This window comes from Hyperolius riggenbachi, chromosome 4, assembly GCF_040937935.1.
Source record: "Hyperolius riggenbachi isolate aHypRig1 chromosome 4, aHypRig1.pri, whole genome shotgun sequence".
Classification (NCBI taxonomy): Eukaryota; Metazoa; Chordata; class Amphibia; order Anura; family Hyperoliidae; genus Hyperolius; species Hyperolius riggenbachi.
In genome coordinates, this window is record NC_090649.1 from 87912059 (window position 1) to 87938907 (window position 26849).

The following is a 26849-nucleotide window of genomic DNA, read 5'->3' on the forward strand; positions in this document are numbered from 1 at the left end:
TACACTGACTGGTAAATGCAGAAGATACATCTTATCCCAACATCGCTGGAGACAAACGAGTCTTGGAGCCTGTTTCTGAACATCACAAGCGCTCATTATCACCTGCAGAGGGAGATCTCGTTGTCAGCCAGGTCAGGATTAAAAACATTTTGACAGGTTTTAAGACTGACAGGTGGTGAAACTTGTGCTAATTCTCTCTCAATTGGCCCTCGGTGTTCATGTTAACAAGCAAAAATTAAAAGATGTATCGCAGCACTGCACATCCATTCTGGAATACCATAGCTAATTGGATATCTTGTAATACCTGTTCCTGTTTTCGCACGTATTGGCCATGAATAATTTTAGAGCAATAACAGCCATTTCTACGAAAAGGTCAAATTTTAGAACTTGTCAGCTTAGCTGAAACCACCTGTTTTCAACTTTAGAATCATTCCGTAATCAAATCCTACATGCTAACCAGTGATGCCTACCTGGTAGTTCTCTTGGCTTTGATGATAAATACAGTCAGCAGTTGGGTAAAGTAATGTCCTGTGCAACAGCTGATTCTCTCCAGGCACACACTGGGGACAATTAAGTCTCTAAGTAGATCTAAGTGGCACTGGGTAATTTATTCATCAGAAATACTGGCTTTTATCACTGGAAACATTGCTGCTACCATGTTTCCAAAAATAAGACAGTGTTATATGAATTTTCGCTCCTAAAGTTGTGCTAGGGTTTTTTTTCTGGGGATGCCTTATATTTCTATGAACACACAAGTTCCTGTACTTTGTGTCCTCCTGCCTTCCTCACTTTGCTGCCTCTTCCTCTGCTGGATCCACCTCTTGTGTGTCTCTATGTCCCCCTTGTTCCTTTTGTGTCCTTCTGGTGTCCCCCTCTGTCCCTGTGTCCACCTCTATCCCCTGTCCTCCTGGTGTCCCCTGTGTCCTCTGATGTCCCCTGCATCCTTCTCTTACTCCCAGCTTCATGCTACCATGTCCCCGAGCTCCAGCCTATGAGGAAGATGTACGGCAACTTTAGTTTCTGCTGGAGCCGATGGTCTCGCAGGCAGGACAGTGGCTCTGTTATTGGGCCAATTACTGTACTCGCTGAGTAGCAGGGAATGCAGTGATTGGCCTAATGACGGAGCCATGGTCCCACCTGTGAGAGTAGGGTAGGGCTTTCCAGCATGCTCAAAATTCCTGCTAGGGCTTACTTGCGGGCGATGTCTTCATTTCGGGGAAATGGGATATATCAAGCTAAATTTTGACGTGGATAAACAGATCACTGGAGTTACCCATAAGATGATAAAATTATTAAAAAAACATTGACAGTTTAAGGTGTTGGCCTACTTTCAGAGTCAACTCAAAAATACCAAAATAAACTTTATTCAGCGCAGAGGGCAACACGTTTCATGACTCTACAGCTGCTTCGTCAGGTCAGTAAAAGTGCTAGATCTGTAACATGGTGGAGCTTGGACCGGATGAAGCAGTCTTAAAGCAGCAGAATGTGTTGTCCATAGTGCTGAATAAAATTTATACGTGAGTCAACTCTCTGAAGGTTGGCCAATACTGGTGTCAGGAAGACTTGGTGAAATACACAGACAGAGCTCAGAGAAGGTATCAAACTGATTAGTGGATGGTTAAGCAAGAGCCAAACCAGGCAGAAGGCAGAGAATAGAGTCAAACAGGCTAACTGGAGCAAGACTAGCATTGGTGCGAAGGGCACAAGACTACCAAACATAACAGCTTACTAATGCTAAACAGAACACTTAGCACTTGTACACTATCCTGCCTACAGTATGAATTACACTGTCAGGATAAGTACTGAAGGCCATTGTGTGTTAGAGTAATACTTGTGCTTTATTAAGTTATTTTGCCAGTCTATGGTTAGCCGGGTAGCCCATACAGTATACGTTTTTTGGAGAGACAATATGAAGTTCACATTCAACTTGGCTTGACATACATGCTAAGGCTGTACAGTTCACACTGTGAACACTTTCTGTGCGCTTTTTTAACCATCAGTGCTTTCTGAGCATTTTTAAAAATCTCTTCCATTGACTTGCATTAAACTCTCGGTTAAATCACTGTGATCTCGATTTTTTTTTTGAAAAATCTTGAACGCGTCGGTTTTACAGCGATTTTACTGCAAGTCAATGGGAGACGCTCAGAAAGCACTGATGGTCAGAAAAGCGCTCACTGTGTCTACAGCCTAAGTGTCTGTGTCCACATTGAGCAGATTTTCAGTCACTTTTTGTCCCTGAAAACTTCATCAACCTCCATGGCTTTAAAGTGAAACCAGTGGCCATGGGTGATGGGAAGTAAAACACAGCAGTAGCCATACCAAGCAATAATTGGTGTGATTGTGTTGTGTATTGTTCAATTCTACTTCTCCACATATCTATTAAGGAATAAAGTAGCAGGTGAAAGGAACGTGAGACATGGGACTATTTTTGTTTTTACACGTTCACATACTTGAACCAATTTAGATATACACTACCGTGAAAATCACCAGGCAGGTGACCAATCACAGACAAGCTTTGGCTTTTCTGCAGGTGCAGAAATGAGCAACAATACTGATTAGAGGGATGGGAAGGTCTCACTTACCAGGAAAGGTTAGATGAACTGGGCTTACTTAGTCTGGAGAAAAGACGCCTTAGATCTAATTAACATGTATAAATAAATAAATCACAGGGCAATAGAAAAGCTTGGTGGATGAGGTTTTGTCCCTATAAAGACATATGTGGCTATATTTACTAGGTTATTCACAGTGGTGTTGATCCAGGAATTTTATTTGATCTATTTTTTTTTCCCTTTTAGGGCTTATTGGTCCAAACCTTCTAAAGGATTTTTGCCTTTGGATCAACTGAGATATGTGAAGGTGCAGGCTAGTGATGTACGTTATTTTCTGGTTGACTTCGATGAACAGATGCCTTTTTTTTCAACCCAAATAACTATGTAACTACTTATGTCTGGGGCTTTTACCAGATCTACTCTTCTTTACCAATGAAAATCATACGTATTCCATGTCTCATCATACCACTGAAAATTATTGCTCCTCCTCTTTATGCTTTTTCAGGAAGCTGCAGTCTTTGGGGTTAGTGAAAGTTCAGACCAGGGCTGTATTAAAGAGGAACTATAGTGAACATAATGTAATGAAAAATAAGTGCTTAATTTTTACAATACAATTATATATAAATGATTTAGTCAGTGTATTCCCATTGTAAAATCTTTCCTCTCCCTGATTTACATTCTGACATTTAAAACATTACGACATTTTTACTGCTGGCAGGTGATGTCTGTGGAAAGGAGATGCTTCTTTTTTTGGCAGTCTGAAACAGCTGTTAATTCCCACAATGCAACAAGGCTCCCACAGTGTGTTGTCAGTGCCTAGGTGCTGACATCACACTGTGTGGGAGGGGCTTCACCACGATATCAGCCACACAAAACCCCCTGATGATCTATTCGAGAAAAGGTAAAGATTTCTCATGGGAAAGGGGGTATGATCTACTGATTGGGATGAAGTTCAATCCTTGGTTACAGTTCCTCATTAATGGGCAAGGAGATCCGACAGTAGTGTGCCATATATGGGTGTGCATCTTGTTGTGTGTGACATCACTTGCTGAGGTTGCGGATCAGAACCACCACTGGGAGAAAAACATTTTTTCTTCAAAAACCGTTGCATGTGATAAATGCCTGCGCACTGCTGCTGTGTGCGTTTTCTCCATCGCATGACATTGTTTTGAATGTGAGATGTTCTGCATCGAGAAGGTGTAATTGTACAATATGGGGACGTTTTCGAAGCGTGACAGCAAAATTGTGCACTAGTTGTAAACTCGATGACTTGTAGAGGTAAAACAGCTTTTGGAATAATCTACTCTGGCAAATTACCACAGTTATTGACAGCGACTGCAATGTTGTGTAAAGAGGTATTATTAATCAAAGCTTTTTCATACTGTTATTTATTGCTAGGCAGCCATTGCATTACAAGCAGCGATTGTTCATGCGAGATTTCTCAAAGACATGCAGTGAGGTTTGAATCACATATTTGCTTGAGCTATGTGGATTCTAGCAGATCTACCATTCCTTGTAAAGAACATATACCTTATTCATTTTACTAGAGCAGAACAAAGTCTTGATAGCGGCTGGATAATGTAATGGTTAATGGACAACTGAGGGAAGCTGTGACATGATGATAGACATGTGTATGTACAGTGCCAAGCACACAAATGACTATGCTGTGTTCCTTTCTTTCCTTCTCTGTCTTAAAGCATTAAACATCAGGTATGCAAGTGACAGTTTCTGTCCGGGACGAGACTGGGTCAGACTATAGTGTAAACCTTACTGATAAGTAATTACAGCCATGAAACACTTTGCTGTTTGTAAATGGCTTTTGAGAGCAGGAAAGCGATAAAAAGGTTTAATAGTTCATAGATTTAAGCTCTGGCATACTTCAATGAAGACGTCATTAACCACCCTGGCGTTCTATTAAGATCGCCAGGGCGGCTGCGGGAGGGTTTTTTTTAAATAAAAAAAAAACTATTTCATGCAGCCAACTGAAAGTTGGCTGCATGAAAGCCCACTAGATGGCGCTCCGGAGGCGTTCTTCCGATCGCCTCCGGCAGCCAGAAGTAACACGGAAGGCCGCAATGAGCAGCCTTCCATGTTTGGCTTCTCCTGTCGCCATGGCGACGAGCGGAGTGACGTCATGGACGTCAGCCAACGTCCTGACGTCAGACGCCTCCGATCCAGCCCTTAGCGCTGGCCGGAACTATTTGTTCCGGCTGCGCAGGGCTCAGGCGGCTGGGGGGACCCTCTTTCGCCGCTGCTCGCGGCGGATCGCCGCAGAGCGGCGGCGATCGGGCAGCACACGCGGCTGGCAAAGTGCCGGCTGCGTGTGCTGCTCTTTATTTCAGCAAAATCGGCCCAGCAGGGCCTGAGCGGCAGCCATCGGCGGTGATGGACGAGCTGAGCTCGTCCATACCGCTAAGATGGTTAAGCAGAGACAATGAAACAGTAAAAATGTAAAAACTAGATTTAAATATAAAATTAAACGGAGACATCTAAAAAAAAAAAAGTAATTTTTAGGAGGAGGAGGATAGGTAAAATTGTTAATCTCATAACTTCATTTTCATCTCGGATGTCCTTTAAGGGCTCTGCTTCTGACATAGGAGACCTAGGTTCAAATCTCAGCTTTTCTTGTTCAGGAAGCCAGTACATATTCAGCAAGGAGTCATTGGGCAAGACTCCTCAACACTGCTACTGCCTATATAGCACGCACTAGTGGCTGCAGCTCTGGTGCTTTGAGTCCGCCAGGAGAAAAGCGTGATATAAATGTTTTGTGTCTTGAATGGCAGGCCTGCCATTCTGCACCACCTCCTTGTCCTGCCTGGGAGGGTGGTGAGCAGTAGTGATAGTCATGTTTAGGAGAACTCCTGGAGAAGCATGTTATTTGTTTGGTCAGCTGATTCCCTGATTTGCTGAAGCTGAAGTCCTGATTTGCTGTGATCACATCCTGTTTTAGCACATGATTATGACTAGCAAATCAGAGATTTACACACCTATCACCTGACCAAACTGATCACATGACATGCTTCTCCATGAGTTCTCCTAGACCTGTCCATCACTAGTAAGCAGGGCAGTAGCAGCTCGGCTATATATCTGCCTTTCTGCAAGAAAGCACACAATGGGGGAGAGGGGATCCAGGGTTTTAAATCCATGCAACTCTTGGGCGGTCTTATGATATTTGGACTTTAAATTCAATTCTGGCTACAGCAGTATTTCCATAGTTATAACTGTGATGTACTTCAAATTACAGACTTCAACATTCAATTTATTTAAGTACCTTATTTCAGTCGAAAGTGTTTATTGTGTGACCACCACAGGCTGTTTCGTTTGCCTCTGGAGGTGGAGCACTGGCTTTAGAGGCTGATATCCTATGAATCTTTACAGAACAAGCAAGGGGCCAGTTTTGGACCATACACTGAAGTGAGTCTGAGGCCCGAAGGGCCTTACCTGCAGAGGTCACACTTGATACCTCTGATTAAAAAGTAGTATTTTGAAGTGGGATTATACTCCCAAAGCTAAAATTTCAATAACTGCTTTTAGTTACTTAAAAGAACATTTGAAAGCAATCCCACACATTCTCTGTGTATACCAACTTATACTATCACTGCAGATAGCAGTTTAAGATCGCTAATGGCAAATGTACTGAATTTTTGGACTATAAGACGCATAAAAGTGTGGAGAAAAAGTCACTGCATCTTCTAGTCCGAAAACTGCATGTTTTACCTATCCGAACACTTTTGTCCTCTGTCTCCGGCTGTGAAGATTCTGCTGTAAATGATCCTGACGAGGTCCGCAGTGGGGCAGCAGCAGCGGAATCCCGAGTGTCAGAGCAGCTGCTGTAATGACCTGTAATACTAGAGTCCTTTTTCCTGTCCCGGGACTAGCCCTGCATCAGGGTGATCCCAACAGAGCAGTATGGCTTCCGTTTCAATAATCACCTTGGTACTCAGAGAAATGCTATAGCTTATTATAGGTAGCAGTTGCCGGTGCTCTTTTCCTGCAGGTACATCACTCCTGCCTAGCAAAGTTTTCCAAGATTGTAGAGAAAGGCACTCCACAGGCTTCAAACTTGCGTTTGTGGTTTATTGAGCTTGACACACTACATGTTACGGGTCACCTGACCCTTCCTCAAGTATGACTTCAGCCGCTGTAATGCCAAAATCCTATGAGGCCTCCGTACTGCCTTTTTTGTTTACTGGCACCTTCTCATGACCTGCAGCGTATGTGCGCCGGGGTCATGCGGTGAGACTAGTGACAAGGAAGTATGAAGGCCTTGGTGGACTCTGGAATTACTGCAGAATTACTGCAGCTGAAGATATACTGATGTGGGGCTGATGCTGGGGCAAAGAACAAGGCAGCTGCTATGCTGATTGGGATCACTCGGGATCGTGCTGCTGCTGCTGCTGCCCCACTGCAGACTTCATCAGGATCATGTACAGCCTGGACATCCACACCGGACCCGGCGACTTTTTTCAAGAAGAAGCTGCACAAATTCCCATATGGACACCTGCCACCCAGGCTGCATAGGTGAGATCATCCTCTAGCTAGTTGTAGTGCTTAGTTAGTGTAGCTGGGGGGGAGAGGGAGCAGGGGTTAGTGTAGTGTAGTGAAGCTGATGGGGACAGCAAGGGTTAGTGCAGTGTACTTAGTTTAGATCAGGGGTGTCCACACTTTTTCAACTCGCAAGTTACTTTGAAAATTTCCCCCCTACTACCACATTATCAAGCGGTCTTGCCTTCCCCCAGTATAGGTAGCCAGGCATGGGTGCCCCCAGTACAGGTTAGCCAGGCATGGATGCCCCCAGTATTGGGTAGCCAGGCATGGCTGCCCTCAGTATAGGTAGCCAGACATAGAAGCCCCCAGTATAGGCAGCCAGACATAGAAGCCCCCAGCATAGGTAGCCAAGCATATGTGCTCCAGTATACAGTAGGTAGATAGGCATATGTGCTCCAGTATAGGTAGCCAGGGATATGTAGCCAAGCATATGTGGCCAGTATATGTAGCCAGTATAGGTAGCCAGGCATATGTGGCCAGTATAGATGGCCAGGCATATGTGCACCAGGTATAGTTAGCCAGTCATATGTGCGCTAGTATAGGTAGCCAGGTATTGACCCCCACCCCCTTCCACCAGCTGTCCCCTTCCTCTCCAGCCACCTCTCTCCTCCACACACTGGGATCCTGCATTCTGGGACTGCATGCCGGGCTCAGAGACTTAATAACAGCGCGTATATGCACCCTTGCTAGGCCACCGCTCTCCTCTCCACTGCGTCTCACCGTTGATATGAGGTCTCTGAGCCCGGCATGCAGCAACAGCGAGAAGGTTCCCTGTGTGCGAAGGAGAGAGGCTGAGCAGCGGCTGGGGAGGAAGTGGGGCGGGCCCGGAAGGAAGAGGTGAAAGGTCCGCCCCTGGCTCTTCCTTCGTCTCCTCTGATAGGCTGTGTGCTGCTCTGTGTAGGGCAGCAGAGCAGCACAATTAGAAAGTACGCCGGCGCTGCACAGTCAGCGTCCGGCGCACTATTTCAAAAACGGTGTGCTCGTAAACTATGCCAGTGCAAATCTACGCATGGTAGTTCATATACGAAGTTTAAAAACATTGCGTATGTATTTTTGCGTAGTCCTAGTACCGCTATTCGAAGCTTCGTCCGCTAGGCGTAGTTGACGTATCTATTGCGAAGTCAACTACGCGTGCAGTAACTGCGTCTATACGGATCATTGCGCATGCGCAGAAATATTATTACCCTGCTATACTTTTCAAATTCCGCGTTGGAAGGTGGAATGTACGCATATATTAGTCCACCCATGCGCATAGTTAGCGGATTATTGCGGAAATTTTTCTGCATAAGGGCATAAGCGTCCGCATGCACTATGCGAAGCTTTCATATTTTAACGCGAAGTCTACGAAATGCAAAGGTAGCGAAGCTTCTGATTTTGAAACCGTAGTTTGCGAAGCGTAATTGCGTAGAACTACGCATAGTTCCAGCGTTGGCTGACTACAATAATCCCTGTTTAAAAAGAACTTAGCGATCTATCCAGCAGTCCTTCGTGATCTACTGGTAGATCGCGATCGACACAATGGGCAGCCACGGTTTAGATGGTGGGACACCAGGAGTAAGTGTAGCCAGTAGGGGAAGCAGAAGATAGTGTAGCTGGGTACTGTAGCTTAGATAGAGATATATTTGGGGGAAAGTCCATAATACACTCCTGCAGCATGGATGCACCAAGGTTTAGGATTTTTTAATGTTTTTTTTTTGTCCTCTAGACCTAGGTGTGTCTTATAGTCAGGTGTGCCCTGTAATCCAAAGAATATGGTAATCATTGCTGGCTGAAGCTCTTTGAGTCATGTGCCTTCACTCTGCCTCCCTCCTTTTTCTGCTGAAGTGACTTGGTTGTTGGCAGGCTGATTTGTCTGTTCAGCAGAGGAAAGGAGGAGGGGGAGGGAACAGAATCAAAACAGAGGAATAGAGGGCCAGATTTATCAATGCACTAGCTGATAACTCGGCATTGCCCGGGTATGTATTTGGCTGGTGTCGGCTCCGCCCAATTTTTCTAACCCTAATGGGGCATACAGACATGCGACTAAAGTCGTTGGTAACGAACGACTAACAATCGTTTCTAACGACGATCGTTACAAAATAACCGCTAACGATCGTTAAGGCTAACGATCAGCGACCGAAGTCGTTGTAAAGTGGAAATCCGTCCTGGCGGATTTTTTGTAACGACGATCGTTCGCAAAAGTACGTGTGTATGCTGGTCGTTACAAAAACGATCGTTCGTTAAGTACCGTACATGCGCAGACAGAGAGACAGAGACATGTATATAGCTATATGTATATATATATCTCTGCTGTATATCGATGTAGATAGATGTATCTATATATATATGTATATATATATATGTATATATATCTATATGTATATATAGATGTATATAGATATATAGATATATGTTGATATTGAATGAGATCTATCTATCTATCTATCTCTCTCTCTCTGTATATATATATATATATATATATATATATATATATATATATATACACACACATACATATGTGTTTGTGTGTGTGATTGTGTATTAAACACTATGTGCTATTTTTATGGTTCAAATGTTATTTTGTGCTCGCTTTATAAGAAGAATAATCCAATACTAATAATAGTAATAAACAATAAGAATACATGTTAATTCAAAGGTGTATAATAAACAGGCGACTGTTAAAGTTTTAAGAATGTGCATTTATTCTCCAAAAACATGGTTTTAATTTTAATCTTTTAAAGGGGAACTTCAGCCTAAACAAACATACTGTCCTTAAGTTACAATAGTTATGTTAATTCGAAAAGATAGGTAAAATAATATTTTACCCACCCTGTTTTAAAAGAACAGGCAAATGTTTGTGCTTCATGGTGGCTGCCATCTTTGTCATGGGGGCAGCCATCTTTTTGGTTCCGCATCGTTCGTTCGGGAACGATCTGATCGTTTGGCACTTCCAACACCGCTTTACTAACGACCGTTTCATTTCTCGCCTTAATTGATCGTTCGTCGTTAGTTACGAACGATCGTTATCGCATGTCTGTACGTACCTTTACACACAAACACTCAATGACCAAGTTTGTGAGCTTTGGGATCTTTGGCATCAATAATTTGTATATTTCCATAGAAATTAAATAAATCACATTGGCGGTTTGTGACTCCGCCCATCTCCAGCATTTGAACCCCAGTCACCCAATGACCAACTGTAGCAGGTTTGAGGCATCTGCTATCAACAGTGTAAAAATGGCAGCAATTTAAATATTCCCCTTGAAAATAAACAGATGAATTTTGATTGGCTATTATAGGCTCAACCCACTTCCCTGATAATTAATCTCAGTCACCCAGTGACCATCTGGGCAAAGTTTGAGAACCTTGCCATTAACCATCTTAGCAGTATGGACGAGCTCAGCTCGTCCATCACCGCCGGAGGCTGCTGCTCAGGCCCTGCTGGGCCGATTTTGATAAGATAAAAAGCAGCACATCGGCACTTTGCCAGCCGCGTGTGCTCCCTGATCGCCGCTGCAGCGCGGCGATCCGCCACGTGCAGCGGCGAAAGAGGGTCCCCCCAGCCGCCCGAGCCCTGCGCAGCCGGAACAAATTGTTCCGGCCAGCGCTAAGGGCTGGATCGGAGGCGGCTGACGTCCATGACGTCACTCCGCTCGTCGCCATGGCGACGAGGAAAACCAAACAAGGAAGGCTGCTCATTGCAGCCTTCCTTGTTACTTCTGATTGTCGGAGGCGATCAGAAGAACGCATCCGGAGCGCCCTCTAGTGGGCTTTCATGCAGCCAACTTTCAGTTGGCTGCATGAAATAGTTTTTTTTTAATTAAAAAAAAACCCTCCCGCAGCCGCCCTGGCGATCTTAATAGAACGCCAGGGTGGTTAACAGTGTAAGAAGGCCTGCAGTTTATATTTTCCCAGTGAAATTTGTTTTTGGCTCTGCCCACTTTTTGTAACCTGGACACACAGTCACTCAATGACCATGTTTGTGAGCCTTCGGGTCCTCGGCATCTATAAAAACAAATCTGGCTGTTTGTGGCTCCACCCCTTTTTCTGAATTTGAAGCCCAGTGACCCAATGACCAACTGTAAGAGGTTTGAGACTTGTTGACATTAACAGTGCAAGAATGGCAGCAATTTTAATATTCCCCTTGAAAATCAACAGGTGAATATTGATTGGCTTTCTTAGGCTCTACCCACTTTTCTGAATATTCATCCCAGTCACCCAGTCACCAAGTGTGCAAAGTTTGAGGACCCTGCCATTAACAGCGAAGAAGGGCTGCAGTTAACGTTTTCCCAGGGAAATCTGGTTTTGACTCCACCCAGTTTTTGTAACCTTGACACACAGTCACTCAATGTCTAAGTTTGTGAACTTCCTGGCCACAAAATTGTGTGAATGGAAGCAGTTTATTAAGCAAAACAAATGTGATTGGCTGTTTGTGGGTCCGCCCATGTACTGAATGTTTACCTCAGTCACTTAATGACCGACTGTAGCAGGTTTGAGGCCTCTACCATTAAAAGTGTAAGAATGGCAGGAATTTTAATATTCCCCTTGAAAAGCAATAGGTAAATTTTGATTGGCTGTTGTAGGCTCCACCTACTTTTCTGAATATTCATCCTAGTCACCCAGTGATCAACTGTGTCAAGTTTAAGAACCTTGCGATTAACAGTGTAAGGCTCCCTGCACACTGCAAATCCGATTTGCTATTTCAATTCCGATATACAATTCCGATTTTCCCTGGATGCTATTAAAAGAAAAACGCAGAAAAAACGCAGCATGTAGTACCGATTAAAAATTGGAATTGCATGTGACAATAGATTAAAAATCGGAATCGCATGTATTGTGCAGGGAGCCTAAGAATGGCTGCAGTTTATATTTTCCCATGTAAAAAGTTAATTGTATTGGCGGTTTCTAACCTTGACATACAGTCACTCAGTGACTACGTTTATGAGCTTTGGGGTCCTTGGCATCAATAAAATGGAATTTTCCATTGAAATTAAACAAATCTGATTGGCTGTTTGTAGCCCAACCCGTTTTCCAAATTTAAACTACATTCTCCCAGTGACTGACTGTACCAGATTTGAGGCATGTGCCATTAAGAGTGTAAGAATGGTAGCAATAAAAATATTTCTCTTGAAAAATCAATAGGTGAATTTTGATTGGCTGTTGTAGGTGCCACCCACTTTCTAACTATTAATCCCAGTCACCCAGTGACCAAATGTGTCAAGTTTGGGAACCCTGTCATTAACAGGGTAAGAATGTTTGCAGTTTATATTTTCCCATGTAAAAAATGTAGTTGTTGGCGCCACCCACTTTTTCTGACCTTGACCTATAGTCACTTAATTACTAAGTTTATGAGCTTTAGGGTCCTTGGTATCAATAATTTGTATATTCCCACTGAAATTAATCAAATGTGATTGGCTGTTTTTGCCAGCAATTTAAATATTCCCTTGAAAATCAACAGGTGAATTTTGATTGGCTGTTGTAGGCTCCACCCATTCCCTTGAATTTTAATCCCAGTCACCCAGTGACCAACTGTGCAAAGTTTGAGAACCCTGCCATTAACAGTGTAAGAATGGCTGCAGTTTATACTTGACCAGTGAAATGTGGTTTTGGATCCGCCCACTTTTTGTAACCTTGACACACAGTCACTCAATGACCAAGTTTGTGAGCTTTCAGGGTTCTGGCATCAAAAATGTGTTAATGGAAGCAGTTTATCCAGCAGATAAATCGGATAGGCTGTTTGTGGCCCCGCCCCTTTAGTGAATTTTAACCCCAGTCACCCAATGACCGACTGTAGCAGGTTTGAAGCCTCTGTCATCAACCGTGTAAGAATGGCAGCAGTTTAAATATTCCCCTTGAAAATCAATAGGTGAATTTTGATTGGCTGTTGTAGGCTCCACTCACTTTCCTGAATATTAATCTCAGTCACCAAGTGACCAAGTGTGGCAAGTTTGAAAACCCTGCGATTCCCAGTCTAAAAATGGCTGCAGTTTACATTTGATTTTCCCATTAAAAATGAATGGCTGAAATAGAGTTCTGTGAGAATGGCAGCCTTTTCCATTTTTTCCATTGACATGAATGGGTGAAATCTGATTAGCTGTTTGTAGCTCCGCTCAGGTGTGCAGGGGGGACGCGAGACCTCCGGAACATATCTTCCCAGGGAGTAAGGGATCTGTATACCAAGTTTCGTTCAAATCGGTCAAGCCGTTTTCGAGTGATCGCGGCACATACATACACACACACACACACACATACATCCGATTTTATAAATATATAGATTACCAACCCTTTTTTCTTCTAAGGCCCCATTCACATCACAAACGCGGATGGCCACACATGCGGAACGCAACGCATGCGAACGCACGCCATCCGCGTTTGTGTGCGTTGCGTGGCTGATCCCATCACTGAAAAGTGAATGGGACAGCCACGCGTTTTTACAAAAAATGCGTGCAGCATGCGTTGCCGGACCGCACAGGTCCGGAACGCATGCAGTGTGAACATCAGACATTGCACTCTAGGCTGGAAACGCGTGCAGTGTGAACGGGGCCTAAAGCTGTTCTAACCAGCAGAGGAACTGTTCTGCATGAAAGTAAGAAACTTCCCAAATCCTACATAATACCAGCAGTTTAGTGTGGATTTCTAGAGCTGCACTACAGTTAAGAAAAGTGCAAATCCATATCAAATCTAACCCAAAAAAGTTTTACAAGTACGGTACATCAACTCTAAAAAAAAAAAAAAAAAGAAAGGTTGACTGTATAGGACTCCTAAAGGATGAGGGTGGGAGGGTGGTGGATGACCAAGGTAAGGCAGAGTTATTAAATGCTTTCTTTGCTTCTGTCTTCACAAAGGAAACAGCACTGTTGCAAATTACAGAGGCAGAAGAGTCTCAATCTTCTAACTGTAATATTAAATACTTAACGCAGGAAGAAGTGAAGGCAAGACTAAATAAATTAAAAATAGACAAGGCACCTGGCCCGGATGGCATACATCCTCGGGTCCTAAGGGAATTAAGTTCAGTTATAGATAAACCCCTTTATCTTATCTTTTTGACTCTCTTTCAACTGGCAGAGTCCCAGTGGATTGGCGTACAGCCCACATTTTCCCATTATTTAAGAAGGGCAAAAAATCAGATCCAGAAAATTATAGACCTGTAAGCTTAACATCAGTTGTATGCAAACTATTTGAGGGGTTACTAAGAGATACTATACATGACTTCATAGTGGAAAATAATCTGATTTCTCAGCATCAACATGGGTTTACTAAAGACAGGTCCTGTTTGACTAACATGCTCAGCTTTTATGAGGTAGTGAATGCTAATATGGATATTGGGAATGCTGTAGATGTGATATACTTGGACTTTGCAAAGGCCTTCGACACTGTTCCCTACAAAAAGTCTGGTGCGAAAGATGAGGATGCAAGGACTGGGGAAGAGTCTGTGTGCATGGATAGGGAACTGGCTAATGGACAGAAAACAAAGAGTTGTGGTCAATGGATCGTACTCAAAATGGGAGACTGTTAGGAGTGGGGTCCCACAGGGGTCTGTACTGGGTCCAGTGCTCTTCAATTTATTTATTAATGACCTAGTAGATGCAGTAGTGAGCAATGTTGCTATTTTTGAAGATGATACAAAATTGTGCAGAATCATCAACTCTCAGGAAGATAGTGTCATATTGCAACAGGATCTGGATAGGATGGCTATATAGGCACATACATGGCAGATAAAATTCAAAGAGAGACCTTCCTAACTCTTCCTATTCCTAACAGTTTAAAGGGGGCCATACACTCGGCGACCAACCAACAAATCGACCATCCAATTCGATTATTATAATCGAATTGGATGAAAATTGGTGCTGCCAAGTGCCAACCCGACCGACAAAGCATCCAATTTCGGGACAAAAATTGGCAGCACAGTCGATTGCGCATGTTGGTAAATTTCGGGCCGAGGTTGGTTGGGTGGGTGCGCGGCGGTACGGCGGCCGATTTGCGAATGAGCGATGAGACTATAAATGTGTGTAGTGCATTTATACATTACCTGTCCGGTGTCGGCCTCCATGCGGTTTCCGTCCATCTTGCCGGCGGTGCTCTGACGTCACAAAGGTGCATAGCGGCTGATGTCAAACGCTATGCGCTGCTAGCGTGTATGCAGCGTGTATGCAGCTTACCCGGTGAGATGGACGGATGGACCCGGCAAGCTGCTTCAGGACAGGTAATATATAAATGCACTACATAATTTACATACATTTATACATTTTGGGGGCAGCGGCGGGGCAGACAACGGCGGCTCAGCCGATTCCCGGATGATTTCATGCTGGAATCGGACAGGAATCGGCCTGTAGTGTATGGCCTGTAGTGTATGGGCAGATTATTTATCTGTAATCAGATTCGATTAGAGATAAATTTGTCTCTTGGTCGAATCTGCCCATATTCGTTCTAGTGGATAAATTTGTCTCTTGGTCGAATCTGCCCATATTCGTTCTAGTGTATGGGCACCTGTCCAATTCCTGCGGCAAGGGGGCAGCGCAGCACTTTTTTTTTAATTTTTATTTTCTTTAAATCATGTAGCGAGCCTAGGGCTCGCTACATGATAGCCGCTGAGCAGCGGCATCCCCCCACCCACTCCGATCGCCTTCGGGGATCAGAGTAAGCAGGAAATCCCGTTCAGAACGGGATTTCCTGCTGGGCTTCCACGGTCCCCATGGCGACGGGGCGGGATGACGTCACCGGCGTCATGGACGTCGGGACGTCAGAGGGAATACCGATCCACCCCTCAGCGCTGCCTGCCACTGATTGGCCAGGCTGCGCAAGGGGTCTGGAGGGGGGGCGGCGCGGCGAATTGGCGGCGATCGTAACATGCACGCAGCTAGCAAAGTGCTAGCTGCGTGCAATAAAAAATATTATGCAAATCGGCCCAACGGGGCCTGAGAAATCCTACTGCGCAGGTTACCCCGAGCTGAGCTTAAAAGGCAATAAACATGGCAGCCTCCATATACCTCTCTCTTCAGTTGTCCTTTAAAGAGTAACTGTCAGGCTACAAAAGCTAATTTAAACCTCTATTCTCCTGTGTTAAACAGTTTAGAAGTAAGCCAAAAAGGCATTACTGAAGATAAAAATCTCTCTTACATTTGATGTGTGCTTATCAGCAAAGCTGTTATTCCCAAGCTCTTAAGAAGACGCAAGCCGCATACCATACTGCAAAGCATTCTGGGGCTCTCCCCTCGGCTGCTAATGAGAAGTTACAGGGTCAAGTAACAATAGCATGTAACTCAGTCCAGCGCACAGCACTGATAAATCTCCCGGCAGAGTACACTGCAGGAGTCCGCTATTCCTAGCCACATGGCTAATTAATATTCACTGCACACTAGTGTTATTCAGTACAAGCTTTTCTGTGATCAGGAAGCAGGGAGGACATGAAGACACATTTGGCTTCATAGGAGACAGACAAACATGGAACCTGCCATGAGCTGTCAGGAGCATCATTCTCTGCATATACTATATAAAAATTCTGTGAAATCCAAACGTGGACAGTGAAATCCATATGTAATGTAAGTACAGCCTATATTTAGCTACTGATATATGTGTTTATTTTCTCTGAGACCTTATACCTAACAGCTCCTCTTTAAGAAGGTATCTGCACTATTTAGTGATTTCTTAGAATGTCTGAGGGCTCGTTTCCACTAGTGCGGCGTGCGTCTCGTAGACGCACGCCGGCACTGAGCGGGTGGGCGGGATCGCAGGCGATTCCCATCAGCCGTGCCATGCACGGCTATGGGAATCGCAGCCTCCGCCGCGAATTCTGTGGGGGTTTCCGGCCGAATCGCTACTGCAAGCGATTCGGCCGGCGGCGCCGTTGTCCCCTATGGCAGAGTTTCCCCGCGCGATTTGCCTGCGGGGAAACTCTGCGGATTCGCGGCCGTTTCCGCGAGAGTGGAAACGGGCCCTGAGACAATTCTGCACAGATTTCTTAAAACCTACTAGTATTTTGTCTCAGACACTCTTGATAAATGTCACTGTGTCTTCTGACTTTTCTGATGAAACTAGAGATTAGCTATCTTGTTCTGCTCTCTGCAGTGAAATTAAAAGTTTTTACACACAGAGAATGTGTATGATTGCTTTCAAATATTATTTCAGTAGTAGTTACTGAAATTTTAGTTTTGGGAATATAATCCCACTTTAAATGATTTCAGTTTAGTGTAGAAATCAGAAATAACCAGATGGTGGTTTTAATATGTTATGGCTATTGATGCTACAGAGAATTCTAGGATACAATTATTTTCAGCACCATAAAGTATGAAATTAGTATGTCATGTACTGTATTTTATTTAATTGCGACTTTTTGGGGGGGATTTGGATGATTTACGAGCCAAATCCAGTCAATGTTAGCTGGTATTATAAGACTGTTTTTATCGTAGGACATAAAAAAACAAGCTTTTAAGATTGTAACGCTTTAGAAACCCAGAGGTTGAAATGATATCAAGAAAATAATTCTAAGAACTGTGAAAAGCACAGCTACATTGATGCATAATGCGGGGATTAGGAAGAGACTGGCACACACTGACACAAGTGCAGATTAATTACACAGAGATGAGAGAAGCTTGATGAGAAGGGGAAATATCTGGAGGATACGTGATATCATTTTGTCTGTCTGTGATATGTGGTGTGCCTTGTACAGATGAATATATTCTTGAGATGTTAAGCTGAAGCTTTTGGTTGACTTGTTTAACACCCAGAGGGAAGCATCAGTTGCCTAAAACAGCATTAGACCCATTGGCGTTAGAATAGGCCTGCAATACTGGGATCCCCCACCCTAAATCAACTAGCGGGATTGCTAGGATAGAGAAGTGGCCTGTGTTCCTTTATTGCTATGCAAAACAAAAGTTTGCCTTAAAACAGAAGGTATTTGATTTGCATATTCAGCAGTGATGCATCGTAGGATACTTCAGATACTCACTCTAATCTGCATAATCGCAAATATCTTCTGATTTAAAGAGAACCCGAGGCGGGGTTCTAACAACAACATCCCCATACAGAGGCTGGGTCTGCCTATAGAGCCCAGCCTCTGTTGCTATTCAGATTCCCCCTAAGCACCCCCCCCCCCGCACGCACGCGCTCTGCGAGACCCCATAAATTACAGCCACGCTGCCGGCACAGAGCGTGTCAGAGCGGGCTGTGTTTACCTCCGTAATGCCAGTCTTGCAGCTCCGGTCCCTGCCCACGTCCCTTCCCTCCCCGCTGATTGGAGGGAAGGGACGCGGGCGGGGACCTGAGCGATGCAGGAGGCAGGGGGAGCGCCGAGACTGACAGGAGGAGGTAATCACAGCCCGCACAGCGCGGCTGTGATTTATGGGGTCTCGCAGAGCCAGGGGGGGGGGGGGGGCTTATGGGGAATCTGAATAGCAACAGAGGCTGGGCTCTATAGGCAGACCCAGCCTCTGTATGGGGATTTAGTTGTTAGAACCCCGCCTCGGGTTCTCTTTAAAGACAACCTGAACTGAAAATTAAAAGTCAAAATAAACATAAACACGTCATACTTACCTCCTGTATAGTCTACTCCTCAATCTCTTTCTCCTCTCCTGCGCCCTGTTTGTCCACTGTAATCAATGGAATTCTCTGTCCTCCATTTTGAAAATGGCCATTATCCCATAATCGCTTCCTGGTCAGCACACTGTTAAACTGTAATATCGCCCACTTGAGCCATAGGGAAACATGGACATTGCCTTGCACATTTAGTTGTAACTGACAGCTGCTGATATATAACTGTCAGCAACTGGTATATTTCAATTCTGACAAAGTATTGTCAGAACTGGAAGGGATTATTGTAAGAAGCAAAAAGTGAGCTTCTGAGAGAAACTGACGGTGAGGTAAGTATATAATATTAATTTTCAGCTACGTTATGTGTTTATTTTAAATAATTTTACTCAGTTCAGGTTCCCTTTAAGGAGGCAAACTTTTGTTTTGCATAACATTTTAGTAAGAGGGCTTTTTGGTCCTTTGTAGCCCCTTACACACTACTAGGAGTTCTGGTTCACCACAAGCTTGCTGGGTAATCTTTTCATTTATTGCTGAAAGGCTATGTCATGACTTCACTACAGTGGCATACCTCCCAACATTTTGAGATAAAGAGGGACACCTTGTGTGTACGAACACATGCTTGACTTAAAGGGAACCTGTACTGAGTAAAATTATTTAAAATAAGCACATGAGGTAACTTTAAATGAACATTACATAGTTACCTTGCTATTAGTTCCTATCAGAAGCGCACCATTTTCTTCTGACAGTGATCACTTTGAGTTCTGACAACATTTTGTCAGAATTGAAATATATCAGTTGCTGTCCGTTATTTATCACCCTTCGTCCTCTGGGTTGCGCTGTAACCCTGTTGTGAGACTACCATCTGGCGTCATGATGACAAACAGCGATCTCACTCGAGGGATGCGGAGACTTCAAGGACAGGAAGCAGAATGGCTGCCAGTGTCTGGATCCCCGGGGAGGTGAGTGAAAACACTGGCTGCGCGCTATGCTCTGCACAAGGCTCCTGGCAGCTACCATGAGTCACGCTCGGGGTTACCGCTTCGGGCTTGTTGTTTTCCACCCCGAGCCTGCCTCGTGATAACTGGATAGCATACTGGTGCAAATATCTATATAAATATATGGGTTTTTCCACACAAAAAATTTTATTTAACTGCCTAACGCCGATTGGCCTCAAAGTGCGGTCGGCTGGATTAGCAGGGTACGCACGCTCCCTTCTAGTAAACACAGTGGGGATCCGACATCAGCCTGCCAGCTGCGGTCGGAGCTGGCAGGCTGAAATAAAGAAGAAAAAAACGTGTACAGCACTGCTGTCTAGCGCAGTGCTGTACAGAGGAAAGCCCTGTCACTTAAAGAGACACTGAAGCGAAAAAAAAATTATGATATTATGATTTGTATGTGTAGTACAGCTAAGAAATAAAACATTAAGATCAGATACATCAGTCTAATTGTTTCCAGTACAGGAAGAGTTGAGAAACTCCAGTTGTTATCTCTATGCAAACAAGCCATTAAAGGGAACCTTAACTGAACGGGGGGTAAAGAGTTTTACTTACCTGGGGCTATTTCCAGCCCCCTGCAGCAGTCCTGTGCCCTCGGTGCCGCTCTGGAATCCTCTGGTCCCCCGCTGTCACTTAGTTTCGTTTTTGACGACTCACCAGTCGCCGGCTGCCATGCGTATTATTGGACGCATTCACCAATGCAATTAGCGCTATTGCAGACCGCAACGCGTACAAAAATACGCGTTGCCACATTCCGCACGCGTAGATATGCGGCAACGCGTATTTTTGTACACGTTGCGGTCCGCAATAGCGCCAATTGCATTGGTGAATGCGTCCAATAATACGCATAGCGGCCGGCGACTGGTGAGTTGTCAAAAACGAAACTAAGTGACAGCGGGGGACCAGAGGATTCCAGAGCGGTGCCGAGGGCACAGGACTGCTGCAGGGGGCTGGTAATAGCCCCAGGTAAGTAAAACTCTTTACCCCCCATTCAGTTAAGGTTCCCTTTAAGCTCTCCGACTAAGTTAGTCGTGGAGAGGGCTGTTATCTGACTTTTATTATCTCAACTGTAAGTGAACTGCCTACTTTTCCTCTGCTAGAGGAGAGGTCATTACTTCACAGACTTCTCTGAAAGAATCATTTTGAATGCTGAGTGTTGTGTAATCTGCACATAATATAGAATGATGCAATGTTAGAAAAAACACTATATACCTGAAAATAAAAGTATGAGAATATTTTCTTTGCTGCTAATCTTCTAGTAATTATTCATAGTACACAACCAATTCACTATATCATATTTTTTTTTTCGCTTCAGTGTCTCTTTAACTGTCCCCTGGAGTGGCTCACAATCTAACCCCATACATAGGCTGATGCGTATGTATGTATCATGTAGTGTGTGTATCGGAGTCTAAGGCTAATTAAGGGGGAAGGAGGTAATAAAAGAAGTTGGTTTATTTTTATTTATTTTTTTATTAATAAAAAACCTAATCTTCACAGACGCAATCAGAGACCATTAAAGAATAGCTCTATTAGGCCTTCTTCACATTCTAAATCGCCAGCACTATTTCAAGCGTTGAGCAATTTATTGCGATTTTTTAAAAATCGCCTTTCCCCCATGCTTTTCTAAGAGCTTTTCTAAGAGCTTTTGCAGAGGGATTTTATTTTTTCACTTCCTGACATCAGACAGGAAGTGAACTCTTTCACCAGGAAATGAATTTATACAATTTATTTATTTATACAAAGCGCTTTTTCAAGCGCCTTGCGATTCCCCTATACCTTCCATTATAGGCAAATCGCCCAGAAAATGGTACAGGCAGCGCTTCGGGGAGTAAATCGGAATCGAACTGCTCATATGACAAGTCCTTTTAGATTGATTTCTGAAATCGCCGGCGCTTTAAAAAAAAAAACAAACGATAATGCTTTAAGTGTGAGCAAGCCCTTAGTGGCAAGAAACATTTTTTTGATTTGGGTGAGAAGTTGTATGACCGAGCAATAAATCGTTAAAGTAGCGAAGTGCTGAATTATAAAGAATTGCCTGGTCACTAGAGGGGTATACACCTGTGGTCCTCAATAGGTTAATACTTTTCTGAACAAACATGCAGATCAGGTGCTCTGACTGAAGTCTTACTGGATTGGCCACATGCTTGTTTCAGATGTGTGAACCAGAAACTACTGCAGCCAAATAGATGAGTAGGTAGCCAGGAGATTGGTACTGTTAAAGAAGGAAATAAATATGGCAGCCTCCATATCACTCTTCAGGTGCCTAACTCTACGATACCCCCGTTGGTGCCTAACCTTAAGACGCTAATACCGGCTTTTATCACAGGCGCCTATCAGGGCGCCATTCTTCCGTAGGGGCTCCTGCGCCCTTTTTACCTGTTCTGCTCTTTTGATTATTTTCTGGCAATGTTAGGTCTGTACTTTGTAGACATTGACTAACCATCATCCCCTTTGCTCTGTGCCGAGATTCCATCATTTCTCTGCACAGTTACATGAAATAGAGAATTTAAGATGTAATCTGTGTTTTTCTTCGCCCCGCAGGTGGAAGTGGCTGACATTGAAAATGAAGAAAAAAGATATAGCCTGTTTGTGGAGTTGCTGGACATCAGTCACTCGCGCCCCGAGTTCCAGCACTTAGTTCTCCTTCTACAAGCCTGGCCGCCAATGAAAGGCGCGAGCATGTAAGTAATGGTGCGCTGCCTTCTCTCCAAGTTCAGTCAGGCAAGAAATGAAATAAAACGTGTCAGGCTGTGGAACTTCTAATGATGTTATATTTCCTGCTGCCGCCATAGAAACTTTCAGTAATTCTTTAATTCAGGCTCGTCGTGTACAACGAAATGAAAACGGCCTATACAGCTGTGTTGCAGTACAAACACAAGTGGTGCTTGAGGAGAAAATAATCACTGAACAGTTCAGCTGGCCTCTTTCAGCTGGTTTCATATCTAATCTGGTATCAAAGCAGAACACAGGTCACCAGCAATGGCCAGGTTCTATAAGTAAAGACAGATATAAGCGCTAGATGGTTATTGGTTGCTTCTGCCATTAAACCCACTGATTGTGTAAGACAAAAGTACTTGAGGAACTCCAGTGAAAATAATGTAATAAAAAAGTGCTTCATTTTTACAATACAGGTAGTCCCCGGTTAACGAACGGGACTGTAGCTTCGTTCTTAACCTGAATTTGTTTTTAAGTTGGAATACTGTGCCATCTCTGTCCTTGTACCTCCTCTGTGCCTCCACTGTCCCCCTCTGTGCCACCTCTGCCCTCTGTACCTGCTTATACAAGTTTAAAAGCAATTTTTCCTAGAATTTGTCAAAATCGATTTTCTCAAAAACTACAAGCCCAATTAAAAAAAAGGGGGGGTGGGGGGGGGCTTGTTCCCATGGAAACACAGAATCCCTGCCATTCATATCGGCAGGTCGTTCGTAAGTCGGGAGTTCGTAAGTCGAGGACTACTTGTAATTATGTATAAATGATTTAGTCAGTGTTTGCCCATTGTAAAATATTTCCTCTCCCTGATTTACATTCAGACATTTATAACATGGTGACATTTTTACTGCTGGCAGGTGATGTCACTGGAAGTAGATGCTGCTTGTTTTTTTGGCAGTTGGAATCAGCTGTTATTTCCCACAATGCAACAAGGCTCCCACAGTGTGATGTCAGAACCATGGTCCTGACATCACACTGTGGGAGGGGTTTCACCACCATATCAGCCATTCAGAGCCCCCTGATGATTCGTATGTGAAAAGGAAAATATTTCTCATGGAAAAGGGGATTCCAGCTACTGATTGGGATTAAATTCTTGGTTACGGTTTCTCTTTAACTACTTTAGCCTTTTGGATGTCCAAAAGGCTTCTGTTGCGCACTCCCATGCTGCCGCTCGTTAGCCCGGAGATCAATGAATAGGAACGCAGTTTAATGTCCTCCTTATACTTCCTGGAAGTGAGAGTGCTCGCTTACAGGAAGAAAAAGAAAATGTGAGGCCATCCTGTGGCCAAATAGTAAAACTACATCTACACACTTTTAAAAAAAATAAAATCACAAACAATTAAATTTAAAATTAACTGTTTACCTTCCAAACTGCAAAAAAATACCTAATAAAAAATTACAATTAAAAAAAAAACATAAATATTTACCTAAGGGTCTGAACTTTTTTTTTAATATGCATGTCAAGAGGGTATATTACTAATATTTTTTGAATTTTATGCATTTAAATAGTGATGGACACAAAACTGAAAAAATGCACCTTTATTTCCATATAAAATATTGGCGCCATACATTGTGATGGGGACATAATTTGAATGGTGCAATATATACAAATAGAGTAAAGAAACCGGCACTGCAGATATTTAGGAAGCGTGCACTGAGACAGACATTAGATGCTGAAGGGTTAGTATCGGGTACAGCTGTTTGAATAATTTGAATGGTGTAACAACCGGGACAAATGGGCAAATAAAATATGTGTGTTTTAATTTTGGTAGCATGCATTATTTTAAAACTATACTTCCCGAAAACTGAGAAATAATGATTTTTTTTCTTAATATTCCTGTTTAAATGCACTTAGAAAAAAAATTATTCTTAGCAGAACGTACCACCCAAAGAAAACCTAATTAGTGGCGGAAAAAACAAGATCTAAATCAATTCATTGTGATAAGTAGTAATAAAGTTATTGGCGAATGAATGGGAGGTGAAAATTACTTGAATGCATAAGGGCTGGTTCAGACGGACGCTTGCGGAGCGTTTATCGCAAGCGTTCGGAACGTCGCGGTACACGCTCCCATTCAAGTGAATGGGAGCGTTTACACCAAACTTTTGCGCGCTATTACCCGAACGCGGCGTTCGGGTCCCGATTTTCGCGAGCGTTCGGGCTGCCCCTGGAAGCGACATGTTGCTTCCAGGGAGCGGCCAACCGCGACGGCTAATGTTCTCCTAGGGGAAGAAAAAAACGCGACCGCATCACGACGCGACGGAAGGCTACTGAAAGCCTGACCGCGCAGCCGCCGCAACGCCCCCAGAAGCGACGCCACGCAGACGTCAGGAACTTTAACCCAGGATTGAACTTCAGCTCAATCATTACCATTACCACATTTCCCATGAGACATTCACTAACCTCTAACTGTCCAATTCTTTGTGTAGAATCAGTACAAGCGATCAGATAATTGTGATTGGACTGACAGAAAATAAACTCCATCAATCGATCAGAAAAATGTTTTTTGTTTTTTATTTTCAATTGGTTGTGATGGATAGGAAGTACAGATTGTTTCCTTGATGGTGTCAATCAATGTATTGCAATATTTTATATCCAATCGCGTTTATCTGATTGCTCGAATGATTCTTCACAAAAAATTGGACCTTACATGAGGTATAGAACCTTTATTTCTCTGTACACAGAATGGATTTCTCTAGCACCTAAGCAGTTGCTGGCATTGTTGGGCAAAGAGAGAATCAATGGTCATAACATTACACTGAAAAATAAAAACTGCTGATGGTCATTGAGCATTATGCTTGTCAACATTGTTCATTTAGCCAAATCCGACTATGTACTTTGGCATTGCCAGATGTGTCTGTTAATCACTGCTTCTTTCAGCTGTTGAATTCTGGATGTATATTGATACAATAAGCCTTAAAGTCTGGCTACACCATTATTTCTTCTTTCTACCGCCTACTGCTTTTTTTATTTATTTATTTATTTATTTTTTTACTGCTCTGTTGTCGAACCTTTTTCATCCACTTCTGGAAAGGAACATGGTGCATGTGCCAATCACCTCTTCTTTTTTTACTAAAATGGGTGTGGCATAATGTCCAACATTAAGGTCTCTCATTGATGAGCAGGAAGAGAGTTATGAGCAGTATGGGGTGTGGTTTACCTTAAGGTGGCCATGCATCATGGCAGCCTATCGACAATCCTTTTTGATTATTATAATTGGATTGGATGAAAATCTGTGTCGAAATTGGTTGCATGTATATCGATCTGACATGCTGCTAGATGTTGGCTCGACATGCTTAATCAGGTGCATGGCGGTAACAGCATACCATGTTGGACCGAGCGATGAACACAGCGAAGTCCCCAGTGCGGCCACCTAAATGTGCCCCTGGTTCCCTGTGCAGTATACTTCACCAGTCTGTGTCCACCGCTGGCTCCGCGCTCAGTTCACTTGATTGTGAACCAAGTGAAAATGATGGCGACTATTTATCTGCAATTTTTTTTTTAAATTGCAGTAATTTTGCCGCAATTCTTATTCCAGTGAATGAGAATGTGTTTTTCAAAATGCAAACGCAGCGCAAAACGCAGCCAGTGTGGATCACAAAGAGCATTTGTGGGGATTATAACATAAGATTTCATTTCTGACTTGACCCAAAGATGTAGTTGTTGGTTTGCTGGGGTCCAGCCAATGATACTATTTTTCTTTATTTACTAAATATTACATTTTAGTACAGAAGCAAGCTGATTAATTACCCTCAAAAGCCATCCAGGAGCCACTCCAGCTCTGATGAATCAAGGATGTTTGAACAGCTTATTGACGGCATTCTCAACCAGGGTTCCCTGGTACCAGAGGGTTTCCTTAAAGGGAAGGTCCAAGCAAAATAAAAACCTGAGTTTCACTTACCGGGGGCTTCTACCAGCCCCATGCAGCCATCCCGTGCCCTCGTAGTCACTCACTGCTGCTCCAGTCCCCCGCTGGCAGCTTGCCGACCTCGGAGGTCAGCGGGCCTCATTGCGTACATTTTTATGCATTCCCGCTAGTGCAGGAACATTAACACATACATTTTTACGCATTAGTGGTTCAATGCGTAAATTTTTACGCATTGCACTACTAACGCGTAAAATATATATGTGTTAATGTTCATGTACTAGCAGGAATGCGTAAAAATGTACGCAATGAGGCCCGCTGACCTCCGAGGTCGGCAAGCTGCCAGCGGGGGACTGGAGCAGCAGTGAGTGACTACGAGGGCACGGGATGGCTGCATGGGGCTGGTAGAAGCCCCCGGTAAGTGAAACTCAGGTTTTTATTTTGCTTGGACCTTCCCTTTAAGTACTCTGCAGGGGTTCCTTGGCATTTTCCCCCCATCGTGGCAGAAGTATGATAGAGCACACTAAAATAGGGGGTACAGTAAAAAGAAGCACTAAATGGGGGGTCAGACTAATAATGAGCACATTAATAAAATGCAATAGAATTAAAAGACAGTATAATGAAGAGCACTGTGATGGGGTTGGGGGGTAGTGAAATAAACGGCCACACCTACTTTAAAG

General features: G+C 43.7%; 1 protein-coding gene across 1 annotated transcript in view; it reads left to right on the plus strand.

Annotated features, from left to right (window-relative positions):
• NBAS (NBAS subunit of NRZ tethering complex) overlaps positions 1–26849 on the plus strand; it is a 916216-nt gene that overhangs the window by 797614 nt on the left and 91753 nt on the right. The window contains exon 49 of the mRNA XM_068280281.1: positions 22139–22278. Within this exon, the coding sequence (XP_068136382.1) occupies positions 22139–22278 (140 nt within the window). The remainder of the gene's footprint in view (positions 1–22138; positions 22279–26849) is intronic.